Genomic DNA, 23,600 nt, shown 5'->3' on the forward strand with positions numbered 1-23,600 from the left:
ACAGATGCAATTATCATTTATTGTCATTAAACGGGATTATTTTTTGGTGTTTTGTTAGGTTTTTTGGTTTTAGTTTTTGTTTTGTTTTTTTTTAAAATCAAAAGCTAGTAGAAGTTGAATTGCTATGAAAAGGATTATGAAAAACGTTAAAGGTAGAGATTAATTTACAGCTGATTTATAAAGTTAGCACTTTATTTCAGAAAAGCATAATTTTCTTTTTTCTGAAATTAATATTAACTTTTTTAAACAATTGCTTTCATATGAAAAAAAAGTCCCAACTGTAATCTATTCTGTAAAGAAAGACTTTAAGACAGCTCAGAAACAAATCCAGCAAAATTCCTCCAAACACCTAAGTGAAAATGTATACACTAAGTAATTCATGTTCTACCGTTTACCATTTGTTATTTTTTCTTATTTGAAATTCTTACTAAAAACCTGTTATTACAAATCATTACAGTTTTCCAAGTCCAGATCACCCATAGTATAACTGTCACGTTCACCCAAATCTGTATTTAATATCTGAATATCCAGTCACTGCCACAAAGTAAAGGTCCTGTCCTACAATCGAGCTTAGCTGATTTTAGCAGGACTCCTGGAGGTTTCAGGGTTTGCCTGCACGGAACTCACTGTAAATTCGTATTTTAGAGAATCCAAGGCCACGATCCAGAAGAAAGCACCTTTTCTCAGTAAGTTTAGTGATTTCAACTGTACGTAACTGCTGATAGTCAATTGTAGAAATAGGATGTTAGGGAGAAGTGTTAAATCTAAAACTGCTGTCAGAGGATATTCAGTCTCTATTTATAGTCAGGCTGAAGCATCTTGGAGGGGTCCTTGAATGGCAACAGCTTCAATCTCAACTCGGGCACCCTGTGAGAAAACAATGAAGAAACCTATTAGGAATTTCATGGATCTCTTTTATGAAGCAAGTAGATGTATAATACAACCTTTTTAGAATAGAGTGACATTTGAGGGAGATTATACTTCTGATGGTTGTATTACCAATTTAGCAATGTTAAGTAATACTGAAAATTCACTTTGCTCTTACTTAAGTATCATAACCCCCTATTTCTAGCGTACTAGCCATCTTCCACCATAAAGAAATCTCTCTCTCATATTCAGATCTCTTATCTTGTGTGAGAAAAAGACTGGTATACTCAGAAAAAAAATAAATACTTAAGAGTCTTCATTAAAATAATTGCAATTGAAGCTATTCCAGAATAAGAAAAGCTGCCAGAATGCTTCAGAAATACGGAATTTCAGAAAGTCCATTTTTTTGTAGGCAGAAAAGTGACACTTACTTTTGGCAAAGCGGCAACTTGATAAGCTGCTCTGGCTGGAAAGTTTGTCTTGAAAACTGTAATTCAAACAGAAACATCCAGCAACATTCACCGATCACTTAACTTTGCTTGATAAAACACAGTTCAAAGTAATTGGTATAAAATGCAGTCATTGGAACAGTTTCAAGTTCAAGGCTACAAGACAAATAGACTTCTGTGCCAGCTTTTTTTTTTTTTTTGGTTACTGACTGGTCTAACATCTGAGCAAGCTGCCATTCATCATTGAGAGGGCACCTACAGTTGTGACCCAGCAGCCAGTGATAACTTGCACTCTGCTGACACTGCATGGCCTTAACACCAACTAGGCTGAAAAAGAAATGCTAAATCAGAATGGTGATCATCCAACTGCAGAGAGTGGGAGAGGGCTCTTTCACAGACAGAGCAAGAGGGAGAAACAGGCCCCTGCCAAAAGGGTCATGAGCAACGATCCCAGATTTGCCTGAAGTCAACAGGGACCAACCTTACTCGTATCAAAGGCAGGCAGAGTTAAAATAGGCCCTTGCTCCTTTCACAATTAGGATAGGCATTCAAGGATATTAAAAGAACAGAGGGAGGAAAAAAGATGGGGGGCTACTGGTCAAGATATAAGAGCTGAATGTATAGAATCATAGAATAGTTTGGGTTGGAAGAGACCTTTAAAGATCATCTAGCCCAATCCATCCCCCTGCCATGGGCAAGGACATCTTTCACAAGAGCAGGCTGCTCCAAGTCCCGTCCAACCTGACCTTGAACACTTCCAAGGGATTTCAATAATTAAATGGAAGTTATCACTAAGCTCAGAAATGTTAATTTCAGGGTCCTGCACTGACAAGGCAGGATAAACACCCACAATTGAACAGCAACAACTGCTTTCTTGAACTACAGGTAGGAGGCAACAAGTAACTAAGTATCCAGCTGGTCTTTTTTACCCTGCTTAAATTCCACACATTTCATTCCACACAATTCCATTTTGACATGCAGAAGACTATGTTGATAGCTCATAAATGAAACACTTCATTCAAGACCAGATGTTACTATCTAATTAAAACCCAAAGCGATATAAAAAAGGACTCTCCCATCTTCTGCATGATATGGCTCATTGGAATCACCTATTTCAGTCTACATTCAGTTTTGTTAATCAAGCAGTATCCTTTTTTTTTTCCTGAAGTGAAGCAGTATGGCTTATCCTTGTATAAAAAAAAAAGAGCCCTGTCCCATAGCAGTAACCCACAAATCACTCAAAGGTACAAACAGACTTTAAAGAAATGGAAATTAAAAAATCTGAAATTAAGCATTTGAAGGCTGCCTATAGTAGAATTACTTTAGGGACAACGCAGCAGCTGTCAAAGTAAAGAGGCATGGAAGATCAACCTGTAGGGATAGCGGGAGTTGATCTTCACATGACAGTGAGTTAGCAGGATGGTAGGACACAAATCCACAAGAAATTGGGCTGTGGTTGATCTGGTGCTTGCAAATTACACGTTGGTGGATTTTTTTCCAATGTTATATTTCTACCGGAGTCTCAAAGAATCTGGAACTACATCATCTGATCATTAAAACACTTTGCTTACTGTGAATATAATTTGTTCCACAAGCCACACTGGTTAAAACAGAAACAAAAGATCTACTTACATTGTTTGTAAATATCATTAATATCATTGAAGTCCTTCATGTCTGCCATCAAAACAGTAGTCTTCACAACTAGAAATGACATAACTGTTGTTATTTTGGACCTCTGACTTTCATAGAAAAGTTGAAAAACTTTAGTGCATTTCTCGCTTTGATTTCATAAATTTGTCTCAAATATTCTAAACATTTTGAAAAGTTTTGCAAAAAAGATATTGACCATTAGTTACCACCTAGAGAACCATCTAGAAAATCTGAATACCTAGTACACAATAAAACTTTAAGGAATTAGACATTCCTGGCCAGCTCTGAAAATATACCTTTTAAATTTTGTTCTAAGCCTAATTCTTCCAAGAGGCACAGAACTGATAAGCAGGTCAAATAAAAAAAGCCATTGTAAGCCAACTGTTGGCAAGAATTACATCATATATAATATCTGCTGCCAAAAAAAAAGTCTGTAAGAGGCCTGAAGATAGAATTTTTTACCCATGACTGCCCAAGCCAACACTAATCCTGGTTTGGCTCCACTATTAGAGTCCTCCTCAAGAAAAGGCATTGAAAGTGCCTAGAATATTAACACCATAGATAGAGACCTGCTTTTACCTGGAGCAAAATCTAGGATGCTTAAAATGCCTGTAGTCAGTTGCAGCTCAGTCTATATTGAGCTTTATCAGTTAGAATTAAAATATTAGTACAGTGGACAGGAACTTATGGTTAAAAGTAGTGTCCCATTGATACCCATCACAAACATTTGCATGTTGATTTCTTTCTTTTCTTTTTTAACCCAGACTCATGATTCCTTCTGTCTCCTTCAGCTATTGATAACAACCACATGCTTAGCAAAGACCTTTTTTTTTTTTCTTTAAAAGGTCACTTAATTATTATTTTTTTTAATCCAGGCAGGTAAAAACAACCACTCATTTGCCACCACTGCCGCCACACTTACCATTGCCATAGTCACAGCCTGCAGCTTTCAGGATTTCTCCCATGTTTTTTAGAGCCTAATGAAAAATGAGACAAGAATCTTTAACTATCAGCTGGGTTATATTTAGGTGAGTACGTAAATATGAATTGTAATCTGGCTAGATTCATGTTATAGTATAAGTTTACCCAGCAAATCTTCAGCTGTCATCAGTAAGCAAAATCAGAAATAGATTAAAAAGTAAATTAATAAAAGGGAGCTTCTAATAAACCACAAGTATTAAGCCATCCATTCATTAGGTGTAAATACATGACACAGCACCATCTCATCCTACCTATTGCCTCACACAACCTATTTGCTGCTGGGGGAACAAATCTTTCCCCATCTCAAAGCCAGGGTTTTTACTAGGGTCTGAACCTTTGGTTACAAACATTGATTCTTTCCTACGTGAAATGCAGATTCCTCCCCTGACCTCCACATTGCTTGGGTGGAAATGACAGGGACAGTATGGAATGACAACCTCCTGCTTTTCCCTCATCGTGGGGGATGCGAAATGTGCTCTCTTGGGATCTTCAATTTCTCCTGTGTTCAATGAAGTACATCCCAACTCTATTACAAGTTTATTGCTAGAAGACATCTTACCTGCTTAGCTTCTTCCTTTGCCCCTCCAGAGACAAGCTGCCCGGTGGAAGGTTCTGTACCTATCTGTCCTGCAATGTACATTGTCCGGTCTACCAGCACTGCTTGGCTGAAAACATAAGTGACATTTTACGTTTAATGTTTCCCCATCAAAGCATTTAATTGTCTGAAAGCACACTTCACATATTCTTCAGTAGTTTATAGTATCTCAGAAAGACGTAGGACTTGGGTTATGCATGCACAAGTCTACACGCAGTCATACGTTTGATCTGCTTATGCTTTGGGAGACCTGGAATTAGATCACCTATGGAAAGACACAGATACATTAGCATAGCTCTGTTTTTGAGATAATAAACCCTGTTTCTTGGAAAGGCAAAAGGCATGAGCACAGCAACACAACACTATACACAGCACAGAGAGGAGGCAGAGTAAACATTTTTTGTACCTGCCCATATAACTATTCCATCCCAGTTTGATAGGTAGACAATACCTTTCATCTACACCTCAGCTGCAGAGCAATGAAGTTTAAAAAAAAATAATAATCAGAAAAGAGCTGATTAGTAAATGTAGCAATTTCTTCTCAATCAGGCACCATGATAAATGAGTTACAGCTGTGAGGTGAAGCCCTGCATGCGCGTTCTCTGGCGTTATTCATCCAGCCATGAATTTGGCCCGTCAGCACACCACCTTGATCACTCCATCCCCAGATCACTCTCCTCTCATAAAATAACCCGGATGACCTGTTGGCTGGGTTAGTTCATAAGAATGCAGAATCCAAGCTACTTGTAAAACATTTTTATATGTGTCAGGTGTGTTTTTGCTGAAGTAGAGTTGGCAATTATTAATGTCTCTAATTACCACAAAGAGATTAACAGATTAAAACAAAGATTTAAACTACCTAGCAAACGTTATGCAAGAGACATAATTTACTTCTCTTCAGCTGGTAATTAAAAATACTTTGCAAAGAAATTAGACAAAGATTCTTTTGAAAGTGTTTGTGGTGTGTCAACACTGTTCTCCTTAACACTTCCAATTCCACAAGAAAATGCATTATTCTGACAGTTCAACAAGCCTCTCAAGTTACACAAACTAGAGTTAGGCACCTCCCTGAAGTATCTAAATTTTAATGTCAATGGAGAAAGAAAGAGACTCTTTCAGAGAACATTTTTATTACATCTCTTAATTGAGATTGACTCAGTTGGATTGGCTCAATCCATTGACTTGACAGGGGAACAACCTAATTTAGGGACTCAGTAAAATGACAATGGTTAGACAATCCTAACAGTGCCCCTGTCCTACATTCTCCTGTCATTTCAGCCAGTAACCTATCCAATATGTTACATGGTGATTATCTTCTCTATCATCAACTAACAAAATTGGAGTAAATCACAAAACTACACCATCTAAAGAAGAGAAACTAGTGAATGAAGTAGTTTCCTAGCTAATGCAGACTTGTTGATATGAACCAAACACACATTACTTCTTTAATTTTATTTTATTTTCCTACAATGTTCCTGCTTTGTTTGGGGCATAGGTCCCCAGACCACAAACTTCCATTTGTCTGAAGCACAGAGAACCACGCAATAAGGAGGTACGAATTCTCTAAAAAAAAGATACTGTCTTGTACTGCTTATTATAAAGTAAATGACACAATGAAACATTTATCCCAACAAAGGCCTTCCGACTATCCTAAATCATGAATAATTGGGGAAAAAACAAACTGAGGCCTTCTGATACCACTGCCAGATCAACATCTGCAGCAGTCTTATTTGGTTCCCTTCTCTGCTCCTCAACTGCTTACCAGTGGAATCCTCCATTCACTGAAACTATTAACAATTTACCAACTAAAGACTATACTTCTACTGCAGTCAAATGCATGAGTGAAGCTCAGAGAAACTTCAACTACACAAACCCCAATCACACTTTAACTGCAGATGTATCCTGTAACTAGGGTCAATCTTTAATCTTCGATTCAGCAGAGATCTGAGTGTGGGCCTAAAGTCATTCAGGTTTCAGTACACCTAAGTGTATAACTGGACGGACATTATGACCTTAGAAGAACATCACCCATCAGATAGATGGTGTCAAGAAGCATGCTCTTTAAAGACAATGACTGCAAAGTTAATCACATCTTCTTTACACAAATGACTGTTGATTAATACAAGAACAGTATCTCTGCTGTTTCTTTTACATTTTTAATTTAAAGTTCAATATCATTAATGAGATGTACATATGTACACAGAAACACTCACACTTAGGAGTCTTTATATATCTATCTACCTGCCTATCTCAAGGTACTGGAAATTGTATGCAATAAAGGAAATACAAAAATACATTAAGAATAGGTCACCAAAAAGCATACTGAAGGGCTGTAGCAGAACCAGGAATGCAGCCCAGACATCCCAATTCTTCATTCCATATTAAGCCCTCACTCCTCTGTTACCACACTCAGACTCCACAGCAGTGACATAGCAGTTATTTCTTGTGCAACTTTTGCTCACTGGACTTTGACACATTTACCGAAACCTGATACACTAAGTTAGTGATAAACTTATTGAAGTTAGACCCATCATACAATTAACTGGCTGCATAACAAGCAGTATTTCATCAAGAACTACCAATAAGCACAAAATGTCGGAGAGCAGTTAATCCACAACATAAATGGAGAGCTATGATGAAGGCTAGGCCAGCTGGCGTGTGCATGTGTGTCCACACATGTGCAGTTGAAGAACTGTTGCCTTCCCATGTCTTAGATGTTTTCTATCTACAAGCAATGCCAGGCCCCTGGCTGAAATTTACCAACAGTTTACTGTTTACAGAAGTTAACTTTCATGTCATGTCTCTGCTTACCCACTTTGTCCATCTTTATAATTACTATAAAGAACACAGAGTTTGAAACTCAGAAAGCTCAGTTTCAAAGTAATGGAGACAAGAAAGCATCTGGCAGGCTCTAAGATGCTACAAATGGAAAAGTTAAAAACAAAGGTGCCTGGTTTTATATTGGGAAAACAAAGCCTGAATGCAGAATTTAAAATTCTTAGAAAATGTCCTGGTAAAAATCCTTCAGTAACTTGGTTATAAGGTTCTACTACAGTTATTGAACATTTTTCACATCCAAATAGCAAAGAGAAACTTTTATCCAACTAAAATTGGGTTTTTAATTGCATTCAGAACTGTTGCAACTAACAATGTACTTGTGAAGAAGTTGAACAACATCTTATATATTTTTACAGCAGTTAAGTTTATAGACTGCAAAGCATTTAGAACCTGTTGGCAGTCACATTCAAAATGAGAAAAGATTTGCAATTCCCAGGCAGTGAACTATCCAACCACCAAAGTACATGCTGGATCAGGCCCAGCCTTCACTGCCCATAACCTCCGGAGTCCGTGTTCACCTGCCTATGCAACATGCTTTTTCCTAGACAAGCATTTTTTTCCTTGAGAGGAATCATTTTCTCTCTTGCATTTTTTTTCTTCATTCACTGCTTATTACTAAGTTCAGAATTATTTTCCCAAAATGACTTTTTGAGGGACATTTTAAAAGTCCACCTAAGATGATCAGGACACCCCCCCCCTCCACTCAGGCAGAAGCTTGCCGCTAGCACTGAAGACCCACTCCTGTTGTAGGGCCTCAGCTGTCCCTGGGGCGGAGTGTCCCTGCTCGGTGGAAAGGAGGGACGCCCTCACTGCAGCCCCCAGGCACTGCCTGACAGACACCCCCCCTCCAGGGACCTGCTTGAAACCCTACCGGCAAAACCTGATCCCGCTTCTTCCAAGAGACTTCCCTCAGGCTAAGCCATACCTGTAGGGACCCAGAGCAGCAGGGGCCTTAGCAGTGTTGATTATTTTCTTCACGAGCGAAGCCATAGCTGCTGCTACGCTGCTGCCTCTGCCGCCACCAGTCCCCTCCTGCCTTCCCCTCAGCACCCTGCCAATGGCTGCCTCCTCCCCCTGCACCGCATGGGGTTCTGGGAAATGTAGTCATCCGGTGGTGGGGGTGTGGTGGTTGCGCCGCGCGCATGCGCGCTGCTCAGCCTGGGGCGGCCGCGTGTGGCGGGAGGAGGCCGCGCCGCGGGTGGGTGTCGGGCCGGTGTGTGGCCTGACCCTCTTCTCCGCACAGCCTCCCCTGGGCCCTGCCGGAGATGTCCGGGGCGAAGGAGAAGAAGCGGGCCAAGAAGATGAGGAACCAGCCGGCCAGCGTCACCCTTTCCTCCGAGCCGGGGCCTTTCCCCGGCGGTGGAAGCAGAGCCTGCCCGCCCCCAGGTAGGGCTGCCGGACCGCCTACCCAGGGCCGGGGTGGATGATCGCGGAGGGGGTGTCCGTTCCCCCCCTATCAGCCCCGGTTGTCCCCGTCTCCTGAGCCCCGGCGGCCGGCGAGGCGGGCCCGGTGTGGGAACACCCCTGGGTGCGTCCCCTGCCGTGGTTCTCCTTAATACACGTGTTTCTGCGCCATCCCTTCGGTTGCACGAGAAACCCCTGGCCACCCGCCGCGCTTACTTGTCTTAAAATGACTTTTAACGTTATAGCCCGTCTAGTGCCCACCCTTCTCTTTCTGCCAGGCCTGGGAGGCGCAGGTTTGGCCTAATGGGCCCGTGATAAATGCCCTGTTTTCCCGTCAGGTCGGCATGCCCAAACTATTTGCTTTTTGGCACTTGTGGCTGCTGTATCTGTGGAAGAGCATTGGCAGGAGGCAGCGAGGCGTTTCCCTGAAATGGCAGTGTGTAGCTAGGCTATTGCTGGTGCATTTTGTACACGGGTAGCCTTTGCAGCTGAAGACTGAAGGATCCTGTCAACCTGTAGGCCTTTTTTTCATCTGTGTGTTTCGACCCGAATCCTCTGTGCTTCTATTGGACTTCGATTTCCACACCCACCCCTCTCACCCCCATTTCATGTTTTTATTTTGTCACCTGTATTGTTTCTAGAAGAAAAAAACCAAACAAACAAACAAAAAACAAAACAAAACAAAACAAAAAAAGGCACAGGTAAGAGCAGGTCCTGTTACTGTGAGGCCTTCGGAAGCTGACAAATTGCGTCTTTGTGGTTGAACAAAAATTGCTGAAGTGTCACTGTGTGTTTAGGTGACTGAAGAGTTCTTAAGCAGACAGAATGACATAGCAAATTACAGTCAGCCCTGTCGGAAGATTTTGGAATATCATTAGAGGAGTACTGCCAGATTAATCTAACACATTTTTCTAACTTTATTTGTAGCAGGGATCTTCTAAGATTACGTGGTTATGTTTTTCTGTTCTGTTGAATAGCATAAATTTTCATCCTTATAACATTCTCCTGTAGTGTTAGTATCTCTGTTTTATAGGGCTATTTTGTAGAAACAGGAAAGAAAAAAATTAAATTAGAGTTATAAAGCTATGGGTCTGAATAGTAGCTGAAATGATTTAATTTTTCTTTAGGTATTAAGTCAGTCACTGTCTTTTGAAACACTCTTCCATCTTCTGATTAAAATAGTTAGTTCTTAAGCTAACTTGATAGTGAAAGGGTGTTTTTGTGATACGAGTTAATTGCTGTCCAGTTACCCTCCCATGGCTGGCTTGGGCTGTGGAGGGGTCTACACAGATTTCCTGACTGAGGCAACATCTATCTCTCTCTCCCAGCTATTTTGTTCTCACCTTCACCTCACTGTCTTGACAGTGCTGCTCTCAGCCATGTGGAGAACCCAGATCAGGGAGTTATTCCACATAAAACTAGCTTCTGTTTCCACCCCACATTATTTTTTCATCTGAATTATTGCAGTTCTGTATGATGTACGGTTGTATCAGGGCTGCAACAGCATCGCTGCTGAACATGAAACTTCAGCTTATGCTTATTTGAAATGGAACAAGGACATTTTAGGCTCACATAAATTGAGGCTACTGGAGATGCATCTGCTCCTGGCTGTTCCTCATGCCAATGACAGCATTTTTGGGACAATGTGATAGGCTTGTTTAAGAATCTGATCAACCTGAAAACTGATTTTTTTAATCTCTTACCTCATTTCTCCTGACACACAGGTTGATTTTCACTAGAGGATTTCCCTGAACTGTATGGCCCCATGTTCCATCAAGCACTCATCTTGATGCGGTGGGTGGGGTGGTGGGAATTGCTGTCTTGGCCCTTTTTAGTCCAGTTGTCCAGCATGAGCTGCCCGAGAACCGTATCTCAAGTTCTACTAGAAATCCTAACCAATACTTAACTGAATAAGTTGAATATAAGCTAATCTTTAAATATGGACTTCGAGGCCCTCTTAAATTTGAAGTACTGTTAGGTGCTTATCACTCTTGAAAGGCATTTTTGTACCTTAGGAAGCTTACTGTAGGCTCTAGTTAATCAATTTCAATATTAGTTTAAATGCCAGTACCAGAAAAGTAACTTACTGCACCAACATGTAAGTATCATACTTACCTTATATATTGCTGTAACAGAAATACATGTCAGTGAGACAAGAATATGTTTGCTTATGGGGGAGAAAAAAATCAGAGGGCAAGAGGGAAAAATATTAACTCTGCTGGTTTGGTATTAAAACCTGTCTAGACAATAGTAAAAATCAATACTGATGTTGCATAGGCCGATTTTAGTCAGGTCTTTCCTGACTGATAGAGTATTGGAGGCGAAGTCTGAATTGGGTACCATTTTCAGAATGCACAAAAGTTACTTAATCTACTGCAGGCTTGCTGCAGGGCAGTGCAAAATATTTATTTCTCCCTTTAAAAAATAACTTAATTATTCTGATTTCTGATGGCTTTTTTAGGTACATATATGAAATACAGTAGGAGGAATGTGCAGTGCAATCTGATGAGGAAAGACTGTGTATAGTTATCAGTTACTCAGACTGCTTTGCATTTCTGTTACCTCTTTTCATCTCTAAACCCTCCAGGAGATGTTCGTTCTGAGCAGCAGTATCAGCAGCACAAATTTTCGAACCAATCCTCTGGGCCTTCTTACAGGAAAGACCAGTATTTTCCAAAAGGGCAAAATAGAGGAGAGAGAGGGAGAGGAAGAGGAGGATGGCAAGGAGGACGCCAGAGTGTTTCTGAGGAAATGCCAAAATACATAACAGGTTTGTATATAAGAAAAAGGTCGTAATTTATATGTGCAGGGCAATGTGCTGGTGATTAAGTTTGCTGTCTGCCTGTGTTTTTGTATAAGAGCAAAAATTAGAACTGATGCTGTGTTCTTCTTTTTTTCCTAATTTTCTCCAAAATACAGAAGTAGTTGTGTACTAGAATGAATGACCAGCTGTTGTTCAGTGAGTCCTTTCAGACATCTAAGTTGAAAAGTTGCACTTGAGGGATATGGATTTAGGTTTCTGTTTGCCAGTAAAATGAGTACTGACAGTCATCTGCTTTTAATGTAGCCAGTGGAACTGGTTTTGCCTATGATGTGATTTAAAGACAACTTCTCATCTAACAGAACGTTTATTTAGGCAAGCAGATTAGCTTTTCAAAATATGGCGGTGCTCTGATAGTAGATAAACTTCAATAAGCATAAAACAAGACCAAACACTGGATTTTTTTATTTGATCGTTTTAAAACGGTGTGTAATATGATTACTGCTTCCTTTTTTTTTTCCATGCTGAAGTTTTTTTCATCTCTCTGAATACCACTTGAAAAGATTGCTACTGTAATTTAATAAAGAAGTACTTAATGCAAATAGGGCTTGTTGGTTATACTACAGCTTTCAGAATCATTCATATATAAGTATTGGCTTAACTATATCTGTAAGCTTCAGAATATCTAAAGAATTGAAATTTCTTCAGTAATAGTATAGAGTATTTACTTTTATGTCAAGAAGTCATTAGATTGATGTACTAGGAATACTCTGCTGGAATTGAGTAATGTAGGTGGAGTGTCCCCTTCTTTGAGTTTTGCTGTTTGTCATGCTCTGATGCAGCTCTTTTCATTCCAGTGTCTGCCTTTGCTCAAGCTCGTGCAGCCGAGATCAATGCCATGTTGAAAGCAGTTGCACAGAAGTCTTCAAACTCTCTAGTTTTCCAGACTCTACCTAGGCACATGCGAAGGCGAGCTATGAGTCACAATATTAAACGCCTACCCAGGCGGCTCCAAGAGATTGCCAGGAAAGAGGTATAAGTGTGTTTTATAGTATTTGATAGACTATATATTGTGCATATCTAATGCACAGTGTTCAGCTGGACATTTATTAATGAGCTTATCCGCAAAACTCTCCTGCGTACACAGGTTCTCAAACGTCACTGTCCTCTTGACTTTGTGATTATTGGACATCTGGAAAAGTTATTAGAGTAACGATGATATTGTCTACTTCAGAAGGGGTTGTTCAGGCAGTGTGTTGGTCCCAGGTGATCCAGGATCCCCCAGTAACAGCTCTCTGCCTTGCACCCCACCACAGCTGTTGAGTGTGACCCTGCTGGCCTCAAGCCAGCATAGCCTGTTCCTGACCAGCACGCTGGTTCATGTGTTACAGCTCAAGTGTGGGAGGTTCGCTGGAGTTGTTGGCAGGCTGCACGCAGCTTAAGACTTGCCAATTGACTATTCCTGGGTGCTCATGAAACTGAACATTTAGTCAGTGTGCTCCTGTGCAGTTACTCACTCCTTACCTACTATGGCCTTCCTGTGGGTTTTAAAAAAAATATTTAAAAAATGGTTCAGCAGGATTTTGTTGTGAAATGATCTGTCTGATGTTTGGCATTGACCACTTTATTGTCTCTAGATACTTCTTAAACTGACCAAGTGAGTTTGCCTGGTAAGTTTTCTATGTATTAAGGTTGACTGATAAACATATTTCTTGCATTCTTTTTTTCGCTTGCATTGTTAAGTTCTTGGAGAACTTACTCCCTCCACCTGAGTTCCTGAAGATAATTGTTCATGATTTGGAAATCTCTTCAGGTCCTTCCACACGTGTTCCATAGGACACATTTTACTGGATCTTCATAACCTGTATGTCTTCTTTTAGTGCTCTGGTTAGCATTCTTTTTGCTTTGTTAGTTGTGACAAGAGATGCAATTTGGCCTGTTTTCTGAGAACTGAAGGAAGAAGGTGTGGGCTATTTTGCATAGTTAGTTATGTGCTCTATCCTTGTTAAATAATCTAGATTTGTTTAATATTTATGCTTCGTTCTTTTGTGTCCTGCTTTTTTAACTCCTTTCACTTCATAGCCTTTCTAACTTCTCTGAACATGCTCACACTTATTCTCCCATCCTTATTTCCACTCCTTGTATGATTCTTGGATTTTTGAGATTATTTGATCGGCCCTGGTGCAGCTGCTATGTTTTTTTCTCTGTTTCTATATTTCTTCTGCTATGTTTTCTCTCTTCAGGTCTTTTGGTGTAGTTTGTATGTTTGCACAGGCTGTTTTGTTTCATGTTTTCTTGCAGCGTGTCACATCTCTTGAACTATTTCCTTTTGCAAGGGTTCTGCCTATTACTTTTCAGTGTTTGAAGTCTGCTTCTTCGAAGTTAGCAGTTTTGATTCTGCTGCATTTTCTTCCGTTTTCTTAGATCCTTTATCATGACCATTTTCATCTAAACAATTATCTGGACCATTTCTTATGTCGTCAGAAGCTTAAAGACATACATTTTTCATCTACAATACCACATCTCTTTTGCTCTACTTGTTTTTCTGAACCAGCCAGTCACATACCATTGATCCAGTGGCTTATATTGCCTACTCTCTGGTGGAATGATGGACCTGATGAGAACATACTTTATTTTTTTGTGCATTTCTGTTTTGATGTCATGGGTTGCTTCATTGTTTTCTGTATCCTTCTAGCTAGTGATCTTTCAGCATTCTCATTCCTGTGCCTTTCTTATAACCAGTGGTCTGTTGTCAGCTATTCCTTGGTGAGCTTACAAAGGACATCCTAAGAATTTTTTTGTATGTCATATAGTCCCTATTTCTTTCTACCACTTCTCTTAGCAAAAAGACAAATCAAACATTGATTGGGAGAGTCAAACCTTCCTCTCCAGCTGTGCATTCACCCATAATAATTCAGAGCTTGAGCAGATATTTATCAAGAATTTGGTCAAGAGTCCACAGTCCTTTCTTGTTTGCTTCCACACATTGTAGAATCCTTAGGGTCCTACTTGGCAGTCTGAGAGTCCATACTGCTTCTGTACAAGCTCAAATCTCCAGGTGCTGCTAATGTCACATTTATTTGTTCATGTGGATATACTGATGTTGGGCAAAAACTTCACACAGGAAGTAGCAAATCTTACTGTTCACTGGGAAGTTCCTGAATGTGCGTGGATTTTGGTTTATCTATGGGTTCCAGTCAAACCTTGATGCACTTGCATGGTTGGGGCTTGTGTATAAAGTTTCAAAGTTTTAGTTAGCCTCAAGAGTTATGGAGAACTAACATCAGAATAAAGTATAACTTAATGCTAGTGCTTCTTATATCTTTACATATGTCAGCCTTTTTCTTTTTTTTACAGAAGTTTGTCCTTTTGATATTTACTTCAATGTCCTCTCTTTTTAAAACAGGCAGAGAAAACTGTACATCAGAAAAAAGAACAGTCAAAGACTAAATGCCGCAAAGCTAGAAGGCGCCATATAAATTTGGTAGCAGAGTTTAATCGCAGGCAAAGAAAGAATATTTGGCTGGAAACGCATATTTGGCATGCAAAGAGATTTCATATGGTAAAGAAATGGGGATACTCTTTAGGAGATAGCCCTACGGAGAAGTGCTACAGGGCTTGTTACCGAGCCATGACAAACCACTGCCTTCTTCAGGTATCACATTTACATGTTTTTAAATTTGTTTTCTGTGTTATTTTGCCAAGGTGAAGTAATCAGTTGTTCAGTTATAATGAATATTTATGTCTCTGAAGTACTGTTGTGTCAGCTGTTAATAACTGCTAAGTATGAAATTAGTGATTTCATAATTGGAGTGAAGGGTGGTGAGTATCAGAACAAGATGAACCTTTAGAAGAGTCTTACAGTAACTATGAATGAAGTGCTGCATCTTCAGTCTTCTCGAGAGCTAAGAGATTCATTGAATCCCTGCATCATCTTTCTGAGCAGGATGCTATTGAAGACAGGCTCTTTGTTCCGTGTCCTTTTTAGTCTGTTGGTTTGAGAGGCAGGTTGGCCCTCAAATAATAAATGCCTGACAGCTCTCCTATAACTAACAATTTTAATTTTAGAAAGGAAAATTGTTTCTCTTTGACACAAATTTTAGTGAAAAATTACTACTTCTTCAGGGTAAATGGTGAAGCTCTGTCTGGTCCTCCCTTGGCAGGCTCACTTTCAAGAGTGTTCTCACCTTACCACTATCCTGTTGTTTCAGGACTTATCATATTATTGTTGTCTGGAGTTGACTGGTAAAGAGAATGAGCTTCTGAAGCAACTTGCTCGAATATGTAGCATTGACACAGGTAAATTTTATGTAGTTCAAAATAAAGTTAAGATTCTGAATAGACTAAAGGGTGAGCCATCCTTTTCCTTTTTTCATATTCTACCAATCTCAGTAGTAGTAACAGAATTGATACCGAGTTGTTGTTTTGGTTGAAAACCGTAATTTAAATGTCTCATACTAGGACAAGATGTTCTTATTTTCAGTTGCTTATTAATAAACTAATCGTGGTACATGTTCTTTCTTTGATACTGTCCCAGCAGCAAGACTGAATTTCAATTATTTTCTTTTTTAAACAAAAGATTATTTTGTTTTTCAATAAGTATCTTCTTCTTTAGGATTAACATTTGAAGAGGCTTGTTGTCTGTCTGGAAGATTCGAGGGTTCCCTGAATCTTTACCAAGCAGATCGCTATCCTAAGGATATGCTTGGTCCTGTTACGTTTATTTGGAAACCCAGGAATGGCTCTGAAAACAGGCAGTTATGGATCTGGTTGCATCCAGCTCTCAAACAGGTATCTTTTTCTTCACAGTTGAACTCTGATTTCTTTATGTGTCGTACATTTTGAATGCTGAAGACACCTTCTGAAAGTTGTAGAAGAGCTGGATGTAATACATGGCTTTAGGAATTAAAAGTTAGAAAACTGTTTCTGCTCTAACAATATTTACACGCTGGAGTTTGTTTTTTACAAAGCTTTTACAGAAGCTGCACACCTCTGAGGTGGTTTTTTTTTTTAGTATTTGCGCTTGTTAAAAGTTTTTTCTAGTGTCACTTTCTTCAGGATACATTTGCAATATGGTTTTGCTTGATTCACATCCTTCCCACTGGCACCCCCAACAGGCAGTTTGGTCTCATCACAGATAATCATAATTGATACTTAGCTATGAACTTAAAAAAAAAAAAAAAAAGTAAAATTTTGTGCACTGGCAATTTTTCTTACATTAATTTGAGTGAGAGTAAATTCTTAGCAAAACTCAGTATTACATTCAGCTCTTAATAGTAAGCCATGGACTTCAGCAGAATGAAGTTGATTCTCTTAAATCCATATAGGAAAGTAAATAGTAGAATGTAATTCTTAAAACTGTACTTAAGCTTTGCAATGCACTGCCTAGCATCCTAATCCAAACTTTTCATTTTTCTGAAGGACGTACTGAGAGAGTTAAAAGCAATTTTTCAGTGTACAGAGCCTGAAGAAATCTATATTCCTGAGCCTGTTACAACATCAATTCAAGAGGAAAAACAAATGGATGTTGTCTTGAGCCTTGGCAAGAAAAGAAAGAAGGAGGATAAAGAAGGAGAAAGAGCTGTGCCAGTGAAAAAAATAATTGGTGATGGAACTAGAGATCCATTTCAGTCCTACTCTTGGGTCTCGCAGACTACTGGCATTGTGATCAGGTTTGTTCATAGCAGAGTCAGAAACTGTGACCTATAAGCAGTTAATATAGCTGAATTCTGGCTTAACAGTTCTGGACAAAAAAAAAAAAAGTGTGTTGTATGATTGGACATTCACCTGAAGTTTTCCTCTGTTTCAGTGATAGAACTATGGAGATTCTCAGATATCGGCTGATTGGACCATTATCACACTCCGTCCTTACAGAGACCTTGAAAGCCGCTTCCCTCCAAACAGTAAGCAAATTGGCAGTTTGGATATTACTGTCATTTTGATAAGATTTCTAGGCTGTGCAAGCTTGGTTTTGGTAGAAAGAATCGTAAACTTTCTTGTTATAAAGGCTAACCTATGTATTTCTGCTCTGTTTTGTCCACCTCTTGGCACATAGCATCACTGTGGTTTTAATGTGTGCTTTTTTTGTCGCTTGCAGCAAACATGACTCAGCCATGAAATCTCTGACTTTCTGTAAGAAATAATTAATGACAGAATTAGTAAGCATTGTGGATTGTTTTGTTTATTTTTGGAACACAGGTTATTGGAGATTAATGTAAGGTGGAGTATAGGAATAGACTGTATCAGGAAAAAATTATTTTGGTTTGAAACTTGAAGAGGAAGAAAGCAACCATAGTGATTAAGGCAAACTGAGAGTGAATTCATACTTACAGAAAATGCTGAATGACCACTTGAGTTCAATTAGATGTGTTGTTTTCCAGGAGATGGCAGATTCAGAGACAGAACTGAATAACTGGTGGGTAGAAAACTGCAAGGACTCTGAAAAAGTATCTCTTCATCAACGTCAACGTGCTGTCTTTGAGCTATTAGAAGGTATTTGGGCATGTGGGTGCTACGGGAGGAATGGGAAACTCTTAAACTCTAGTGGTCAAAACTGGCATGCTAATAAGTTGACGTCAAATTGGAAATGCTTATTTTTTCCTTGATCTATGCATAATCTATGTGCTTAGGTAATTACTGTGACATGTCAAAGATTTGAGAAATCTTACATTAACTTTTTTTAAAGGGATTTATAATCCTCTGTGTAGTACAAACTCTTAAAAGATAAACTGAATCTTGTTTCTTATCTTCATGAACTTAGATTTGAGATTGCTGATAGATATACAGTCTGATGTACACTCCCACTCTGTTCCCCCATACACACCAAATTAAGGCAGTGAGTTGTACACAGGTAAAATGGTAGACTCCTACTCAAAGTGAAAGCATCATACCTTGCTTTATATATTTTTGTTCCTAATGAACAGTTGTATACTTGGCTGAATTGTAAAGTATCATAAAGTTAACAACATCTCCTCACTTTTTAGCACTGAAGCAGTAAGCAACTGGCTTTGGTAGGTCTAACACTATACTCGAGCTTTCCAATGTGAGGCAGTTAAGCAGAGGTGAGGTAAAACTTTTAAAAAACTTTAAAAAACCTTTTTAACCTTTTTAAAACTTTTTTAATTAACTTTTTTCTGGAAGACAAGTTTTTAAAAAAGACTGTTTATTCTTTAGAAGATGTGCCAAGTGTAAGGGATGAATTGAGGCTGTAAGTTGTGAGAGCGACCTCGCTTCTATGCTAAGCACAAATGTAATTGCAAACTAAGTCTTATGCTACTATTGTTGTCTTTTGTTATTGGACATTTAGCAAGCATTGGTGAATTTTCAAACCATGTTAGACTGAGTACTCTGCATTGCTTCTCTGACTTACAGTGGTGTTACATCCCTGCAGGCAAAAACGCACAAAATAATAGTGCAGAAAAAGATCATAACTTAATTGGTGGTTTCATAGCAATGTTCATCTGTGTGTTTTTAAAGGGATAAGTTCACCATCACAAATGCCACCAGGTACGATACTGGGCCTCACTGTTGGAGATCCTCGAGTGAATTTGCCAAAGAAGAAGACAAAAGCCATGCCAGACTTTGAAAAATACCAAGGTAAAATGCCTTGCTTATGTTATGCTTCTTGTGGAACCGCCAAAGGCAAGAGATTCAGTTTCTCTCTACACTTGTTTTCATTTACTGTCATCTTCTGCTGATTGTCTCTTGCTGTTTTCCTCTAGCATTTGATTTCAGAACGTTTCCTTCCCCTTTCTACTGCCCCTGACAGAACAGAAACAGCTTGAAAGTTGCGTAGGTTTTAGAACAGCAATTGTGAGGGAGGGACATGCACCAAAGCTGGTCTTGTGCTCAGTGGAAGCCTCTGTCTGACCATACAGATGATCCAGGTTCGAATCCTGGCAAGGCCAACCAGGTGCTAAAAGCTACTTAGTGAGTTCCTGTTTGGTGTTTAGTCTTCCTGATGCTGTTTATCTCTGCAAGAAGATATCTGCTGGCGGTGGTTTAGAGTCCTACAGTGATGAAAATTTCAATTCCACTGGGAAAAAAAATTACCTTTGCAAGACTAGCATTTCAGATGGCCAAGATGCTGGTTATGTTAAAACATCAAAGGTGCATGCATGACTTCTGAAACTTTCATTTCAGTGCTGACTTACGCATTTCAGTGCAAAATTCAAATTCAATGGGATTTGAACGTCCTTAAAAATGTGCAAGAGCATATACAGTATACAGTGGGGTTTGTGTGCAGTGTTGTGTAGACATTTCCAATTAGGTTGACAGGACACAGACTGCCTCACCTAATATAAGAAACATACTAGCCAATGAGCAGAGTAGCAAATAGGACAAGTTGAAGGCTCCAAAGACTTGAAAATACTTCATTTCCTTGGTGGTGTTTTCAAGAGACTATAATAATCTGCCCTTACCTTTTACTTGAATCAGGTTGTACACCTATTTTTACATACTGTCTTTTAGCTCTCTGCACAACTCTGTTATTTGGATTTTCTTACATCCTCCTATTCTAACCTCTGTATCTAGAACAGCCTTTCTCCTCTTAATTAGTTCTGCTCAGCTAACTTTCTTACCATTAATGTTCCTGTTGGAAACGGTGCAGCATACATGACCTCTACTTTGGTTTCTTCCTGCTGAGAAGTAAGGTGAGCTGTATAGCACTTGTTTACAGATACTGGTTTGAGCCAGTAAAGGAGTTAGCAACTACAAGAAGTAATTCAGCCCCCTTCATTCTGCTTGTCATGTCTGTGAAGGTGTGTTCAAGTGGCAAGATCAGCAGAAGGCATCTAAGCATTGGAAATATGTCATAGTAGTTTCTCGCCCACTGCCAGAGCTGGTTGTCACTCAGGAAGGAGGGCCATGGTAAAAAGGTAATGATGTAAGGTAGGAAGTCAAGGGGAAGAAAATACCTATGCCCTTTTTCCTTTGTCTGGCTGGAAACAGCCATCTTCAAGATCTTTCTACTTGGGGTTAGCCTTCACTTGCAAAAAATCTTCTAAACCACAAACATTTAGGATATCTGGTGTTGCTTTCTTGTTCCTTTCCAAGTGTTTTTTTTTGATTCATCATGAATTTAAAACTGCATCTGCCCTCTCTGACTTCTATTCAGGAGAGGGAGAAGGTCCTTGATTCAGCTAGCACGGAAAAGTAAACTGCAAGGTACCATCTAATTTAGGTTCTGCTAAAGGGCTTGATGTTACACAAGCACATCACTACTAGATAAGTTGAGTAGGCAGAAAGATGAAAGAAGACAGACAATACTGCTGTCTTCTAGTAGAAAATGTAAAGGACATCATGGTAAGGGAGTAGAAGAGGAGGGGCCAGCCCTCCTACAAGAAGCAGTAAAGAAGAGAGTATGGGGGACTAACGGTTCAGCAGGAAAAGCTGCTGCTGTTTTCCACGTTTCCCACCTAAGTGACTTCCTGTGTAGGAAGAGTTACTGGATCATTCACAATCTCCTGTGTACCGACTACATGTGCAGTGGGGGAATCTTAACAGCATGGTAGTTCATCTCTCCTACCTGAGAAACTCAAGACTGAGGTCTAACTGCCACTCTCCCGTCTCCCTCATTGACTATTCCTAGGTGTTAGTTGGAAAGAGAGGTTATTGTTACTCTCCGAAGACGGTTGTTCCTAAGCTAATTTTGTGGTTAAGCACAGAAGTTACATTTTTTTTAAATGCTTTTAGAAAATTAACGCATGTTAGATTATTAAGATCAGATACTTTTATAATTTTCTAGTCAGGAGAAAGCTTTCAAGTGTATTTAATTCTTGGTATTCTGAAAGAAAAAGTAAAATTGCATGTATATTAGTGAAAGGAAGCGTGGACATAATCAGTTATTGTGCAGGATGCATTTTATGTCTAGTCTGTTTTCTCTGTGCAAGCATTATGCTTTTTTGACACAATTTACTGTTTCAGGACCCATTATAAGGTCATCCTGAATTCTGTCAGCTTAGTTTGTCATCTGCTTGGAGCGTGGGATCTTGTTGCATATTGCACTGCCTCTATGCACCAGTTATTTTCTGAGGCTTAGTTTTGATGTAACCTTACTCAGACATGGTGACGTAGTGAGCTGATCTTTATTCAAGAAATGTTAGTAGTCACTCATTCGCCTTAATGACATGTCATGTTGATTGAGGAATTAAAATGAACCCCTGCTGTATTCCACACTTTTTAGTAAGGTTGAAATGGCACTGCATATGTCAGCAGACGCTGTATGTGCTTTAGCCTCTCTTGTTCTTTAATGTTATGTAAAAGCTAACTGATTTTCCTGGGAAATCTTTACTAATATTTGCTACTGTTCATTGTCAAATCAGTTAATAGTTTAGGTAAGTTACAGCCATCATCTTTGCCTGTGGATCGTCATATATGCAATCTGTGAAATGATACACTTCTGTCCATATTCCTTTTTTTTTTCAAAATGCTATTCTAACAGATGCCCCTCTAGTTTTTCCCTTTCAGTGACATGCTAAAAAATCAAAGGTAATTTCAGTCTTTCCCAGTTACTCTCACTCCTGAATGCACCTGCATGCATGCTAGCTGTGTGTTACAGACACGTGCTGATGGGATTTAATCAAAGAACTGTCCTCGTTTCTTCAGGCTGTGGGATAGAAAGTTTGTGAATAAATCACTTTTCACTGCCTTCTTAGCAGGTTTATGCCTTCTGGAAGTCGAGACTCCCAGTAAGCAGTCAGTGCTTACATGACTGCAAATTAGTGCTGTTCTTTTCTCCGTTTTAAAGTTCACTTCCAACATTTTTATATGCTTTTACTGTCTTCTATGGGGGAATGCAAATTCCACTGCCTTAAAAACTACTCAACATGGAGTATGGTGGAGCTTCTAAACAATCAGTGAATGAGATGCGTGGAAGGAGAATGCATCATGAAAAATAAGTGAGTTAAAGTTCCTTCTGCAGACACAAAGCCTGAGTCTTTGCCTGTAAATGCATCTGTTGCAGAGGTTCAGGTATCTGGCATCAGTTGTCCTGGTACTCACCCCTATGTAGACATGAAACTGCTCCCTAGCAGTGCTTACATTTTTGCTTTTTCTGCTATTTTCTCACAGAGGAAAGGAAAAAATTCAAATAGAAGAGCTCTTACTCTTAGGCCTCTCTTCTAAGACTGTTAAGATAATCAGCTATGCAAATCAAAACAACAGCTTAAATGGAACAAAATCTTCCTCTATCTGTCTGTATTGTCTAAACACCAACCATTGACACCAGCAGAAGTAGATAATGTGCTAATTGTTGCTGACCTTTGTGTGCTTAGTAAAACAACTCCCTATTTCCTATACTGGCTCTAACATCTTAACTTCCACTATCATCAGCAACTTACTCATCAGTAGGGTTGTTTCCCCAGCAATCTTAAAATGTGGACTGAAGAAAACAGGAGAGAGGTAAGAAATAAAAGAGAACTGGTGTGAGGATTTGGGATTATGATTTGAATTGTAGTATTTTTAGCAGAGAGATTAAATTCTCCAAGTTCAATGGGGATAAAGGAGAAAGAATGTACCAAGTTAGAAAAGGATATTTTAGGGCAGTGAGGGGCATATTGGATGGACTGTGGTGATGGAAAGAGATTGGCTTAAAAGGGCTTTCTAAAGTGGAAAAAAGAAAAATACTTGTGCCATTATAGAATAGAGGAATTGTAAAGAACTCCAAGAATGTGACAGGGGTAGATTGCCTAAACTGTGATAATAGAAAGATATGGTAAAAAAAAAAAAAAATCAAGAGAAATTTACAGTGAATAACTTACAGTTGAAGGAACTACAACATGCTTAAATAATTTAATGTAAAGAGATTCTAGTGTTCATGAATGCTTTCTGTACAGAAGATACACTTTCCTTTCTGTATGTTTGCTCGTTACTATGTGCCCTTCCCGCTTGGTGATCTGTAAGTCAGGAAGGAATTCCTTGTCACCACTAAACACAGTTTTGTTGCTGTTTTTTTGTCCTTCCTTTAAGGCATTGATATTTGCTGTATCTCCAGACAGAATCTGATAACTTCTTTAGTATTTCTTCCTCTCATGTAAATCAGCAAGGATGCATAGCA

General features: G+C 39.3%; 2 protein-coding genes across 2 annotated transcripts in view; one reads left to right on the forward strand and one right to left on the reverse strand.

Moving 5' to 3' along the window:
* RIDA (reactive intermediate imine deaminase A) lies at nt 1–8,854 on the reverse strand. The gene is made up of 6 exons (XM_074144866.1): nt 8,306–8,854; nt 4,507–4,612; nt 3,889–3,943; nt 2,949–3,017; nt 1,299–1,354; nt 1–867 (listed from the first exon to the last, which is right to left on the reverse strand). Exons 1-6 carry the CDS (start codon nt 8,368–8,370, stop codon nt 805–807), a joined length of 414 nt encoding a protein of 137 aa, XP_074000967.1. The 5' UTR covers nt 8,371–8,854; the 3' UTR covers nt 1–804.
* Nucleotides 8,532–23,600, forward strand: part of POP1 (POP1 homolog, ribonuclease P/MRP subunit) — a 22,663-nt gene continuing 7,594 nt past the window's right edge. Inside the window, exons 1-10 of the mRNA XM_074144865.1 lie at nt 8,532–8,766; nt 11,372–11,554; nt 12,403–12,578; nt 14,952–15,200; nt 15,757–15,844; nt 16,161–16,336; nt 16,967–17,217; nt 17,355–17,448; nt 17,926–18,037; nt 19,022–19,141. Coding sequence (XP_074000966.1) covers nt 8,646–8,766; nt 11,372–11,554; nt 12,403–12,578; nt 14,952–15,200; nt 15,757–15,844; nt 16,161–16,336; nt 16,967–17,217; nt 17,355–17,448; nt 17,926–18,037; nt 19,022–19,141 — 1,570 coding nt within the window. The 5' untranslated portion in view covers nt 8,532–8,645. The remainder of the gene's footprint in view (nt 8,767–11,371; nt 11,555–12,402; nt 12,579–14,951; nt 15,201–15,756; nt 15,845–16,160; nt 16,337–16,966; nt 17,218–17,354; nt 17,449–17,925; nt 18,038–19,021; nt 19,142–23,600) is intronic.

This window comes from Numenius arquata, chromosome 3 (genome assembly GCF_964106895.1).
Source record: "Numenius arquata chromosome 3, bNumArq3.hap1.1, whole genome shotgun sequence".
Classification (NCBI taxonomy): Eukaryota; Metazoa; Chordata; class Aves; order Charadriiformes; family Scolopacidae; genus Numenius; species Numenius arquata.

Coding starts and splice junctions, on each gene's coding strand:
- RIDA (XM_074144866.1), bottom strand. CDS start 8,370: ATGGCTTCGCTCGTGAAGAAAATAATCAACACTGCTAAGGCCCCTGCT. Junction 3,944..4,506: donor CAAAGGAAGAAGCTAAGCAG/GTAAGATGTCTT, acceptor ATTTTTCATTAG/GCTCTAAAAAACATGGGAGA. Junction 868..1,298: donor AAGTTGCCGCTTTGCCAAAA/GTAAGTGTCACT, acceptor GTTTTCTCACAG/GGTGCCCGAGTTGAGATTGA.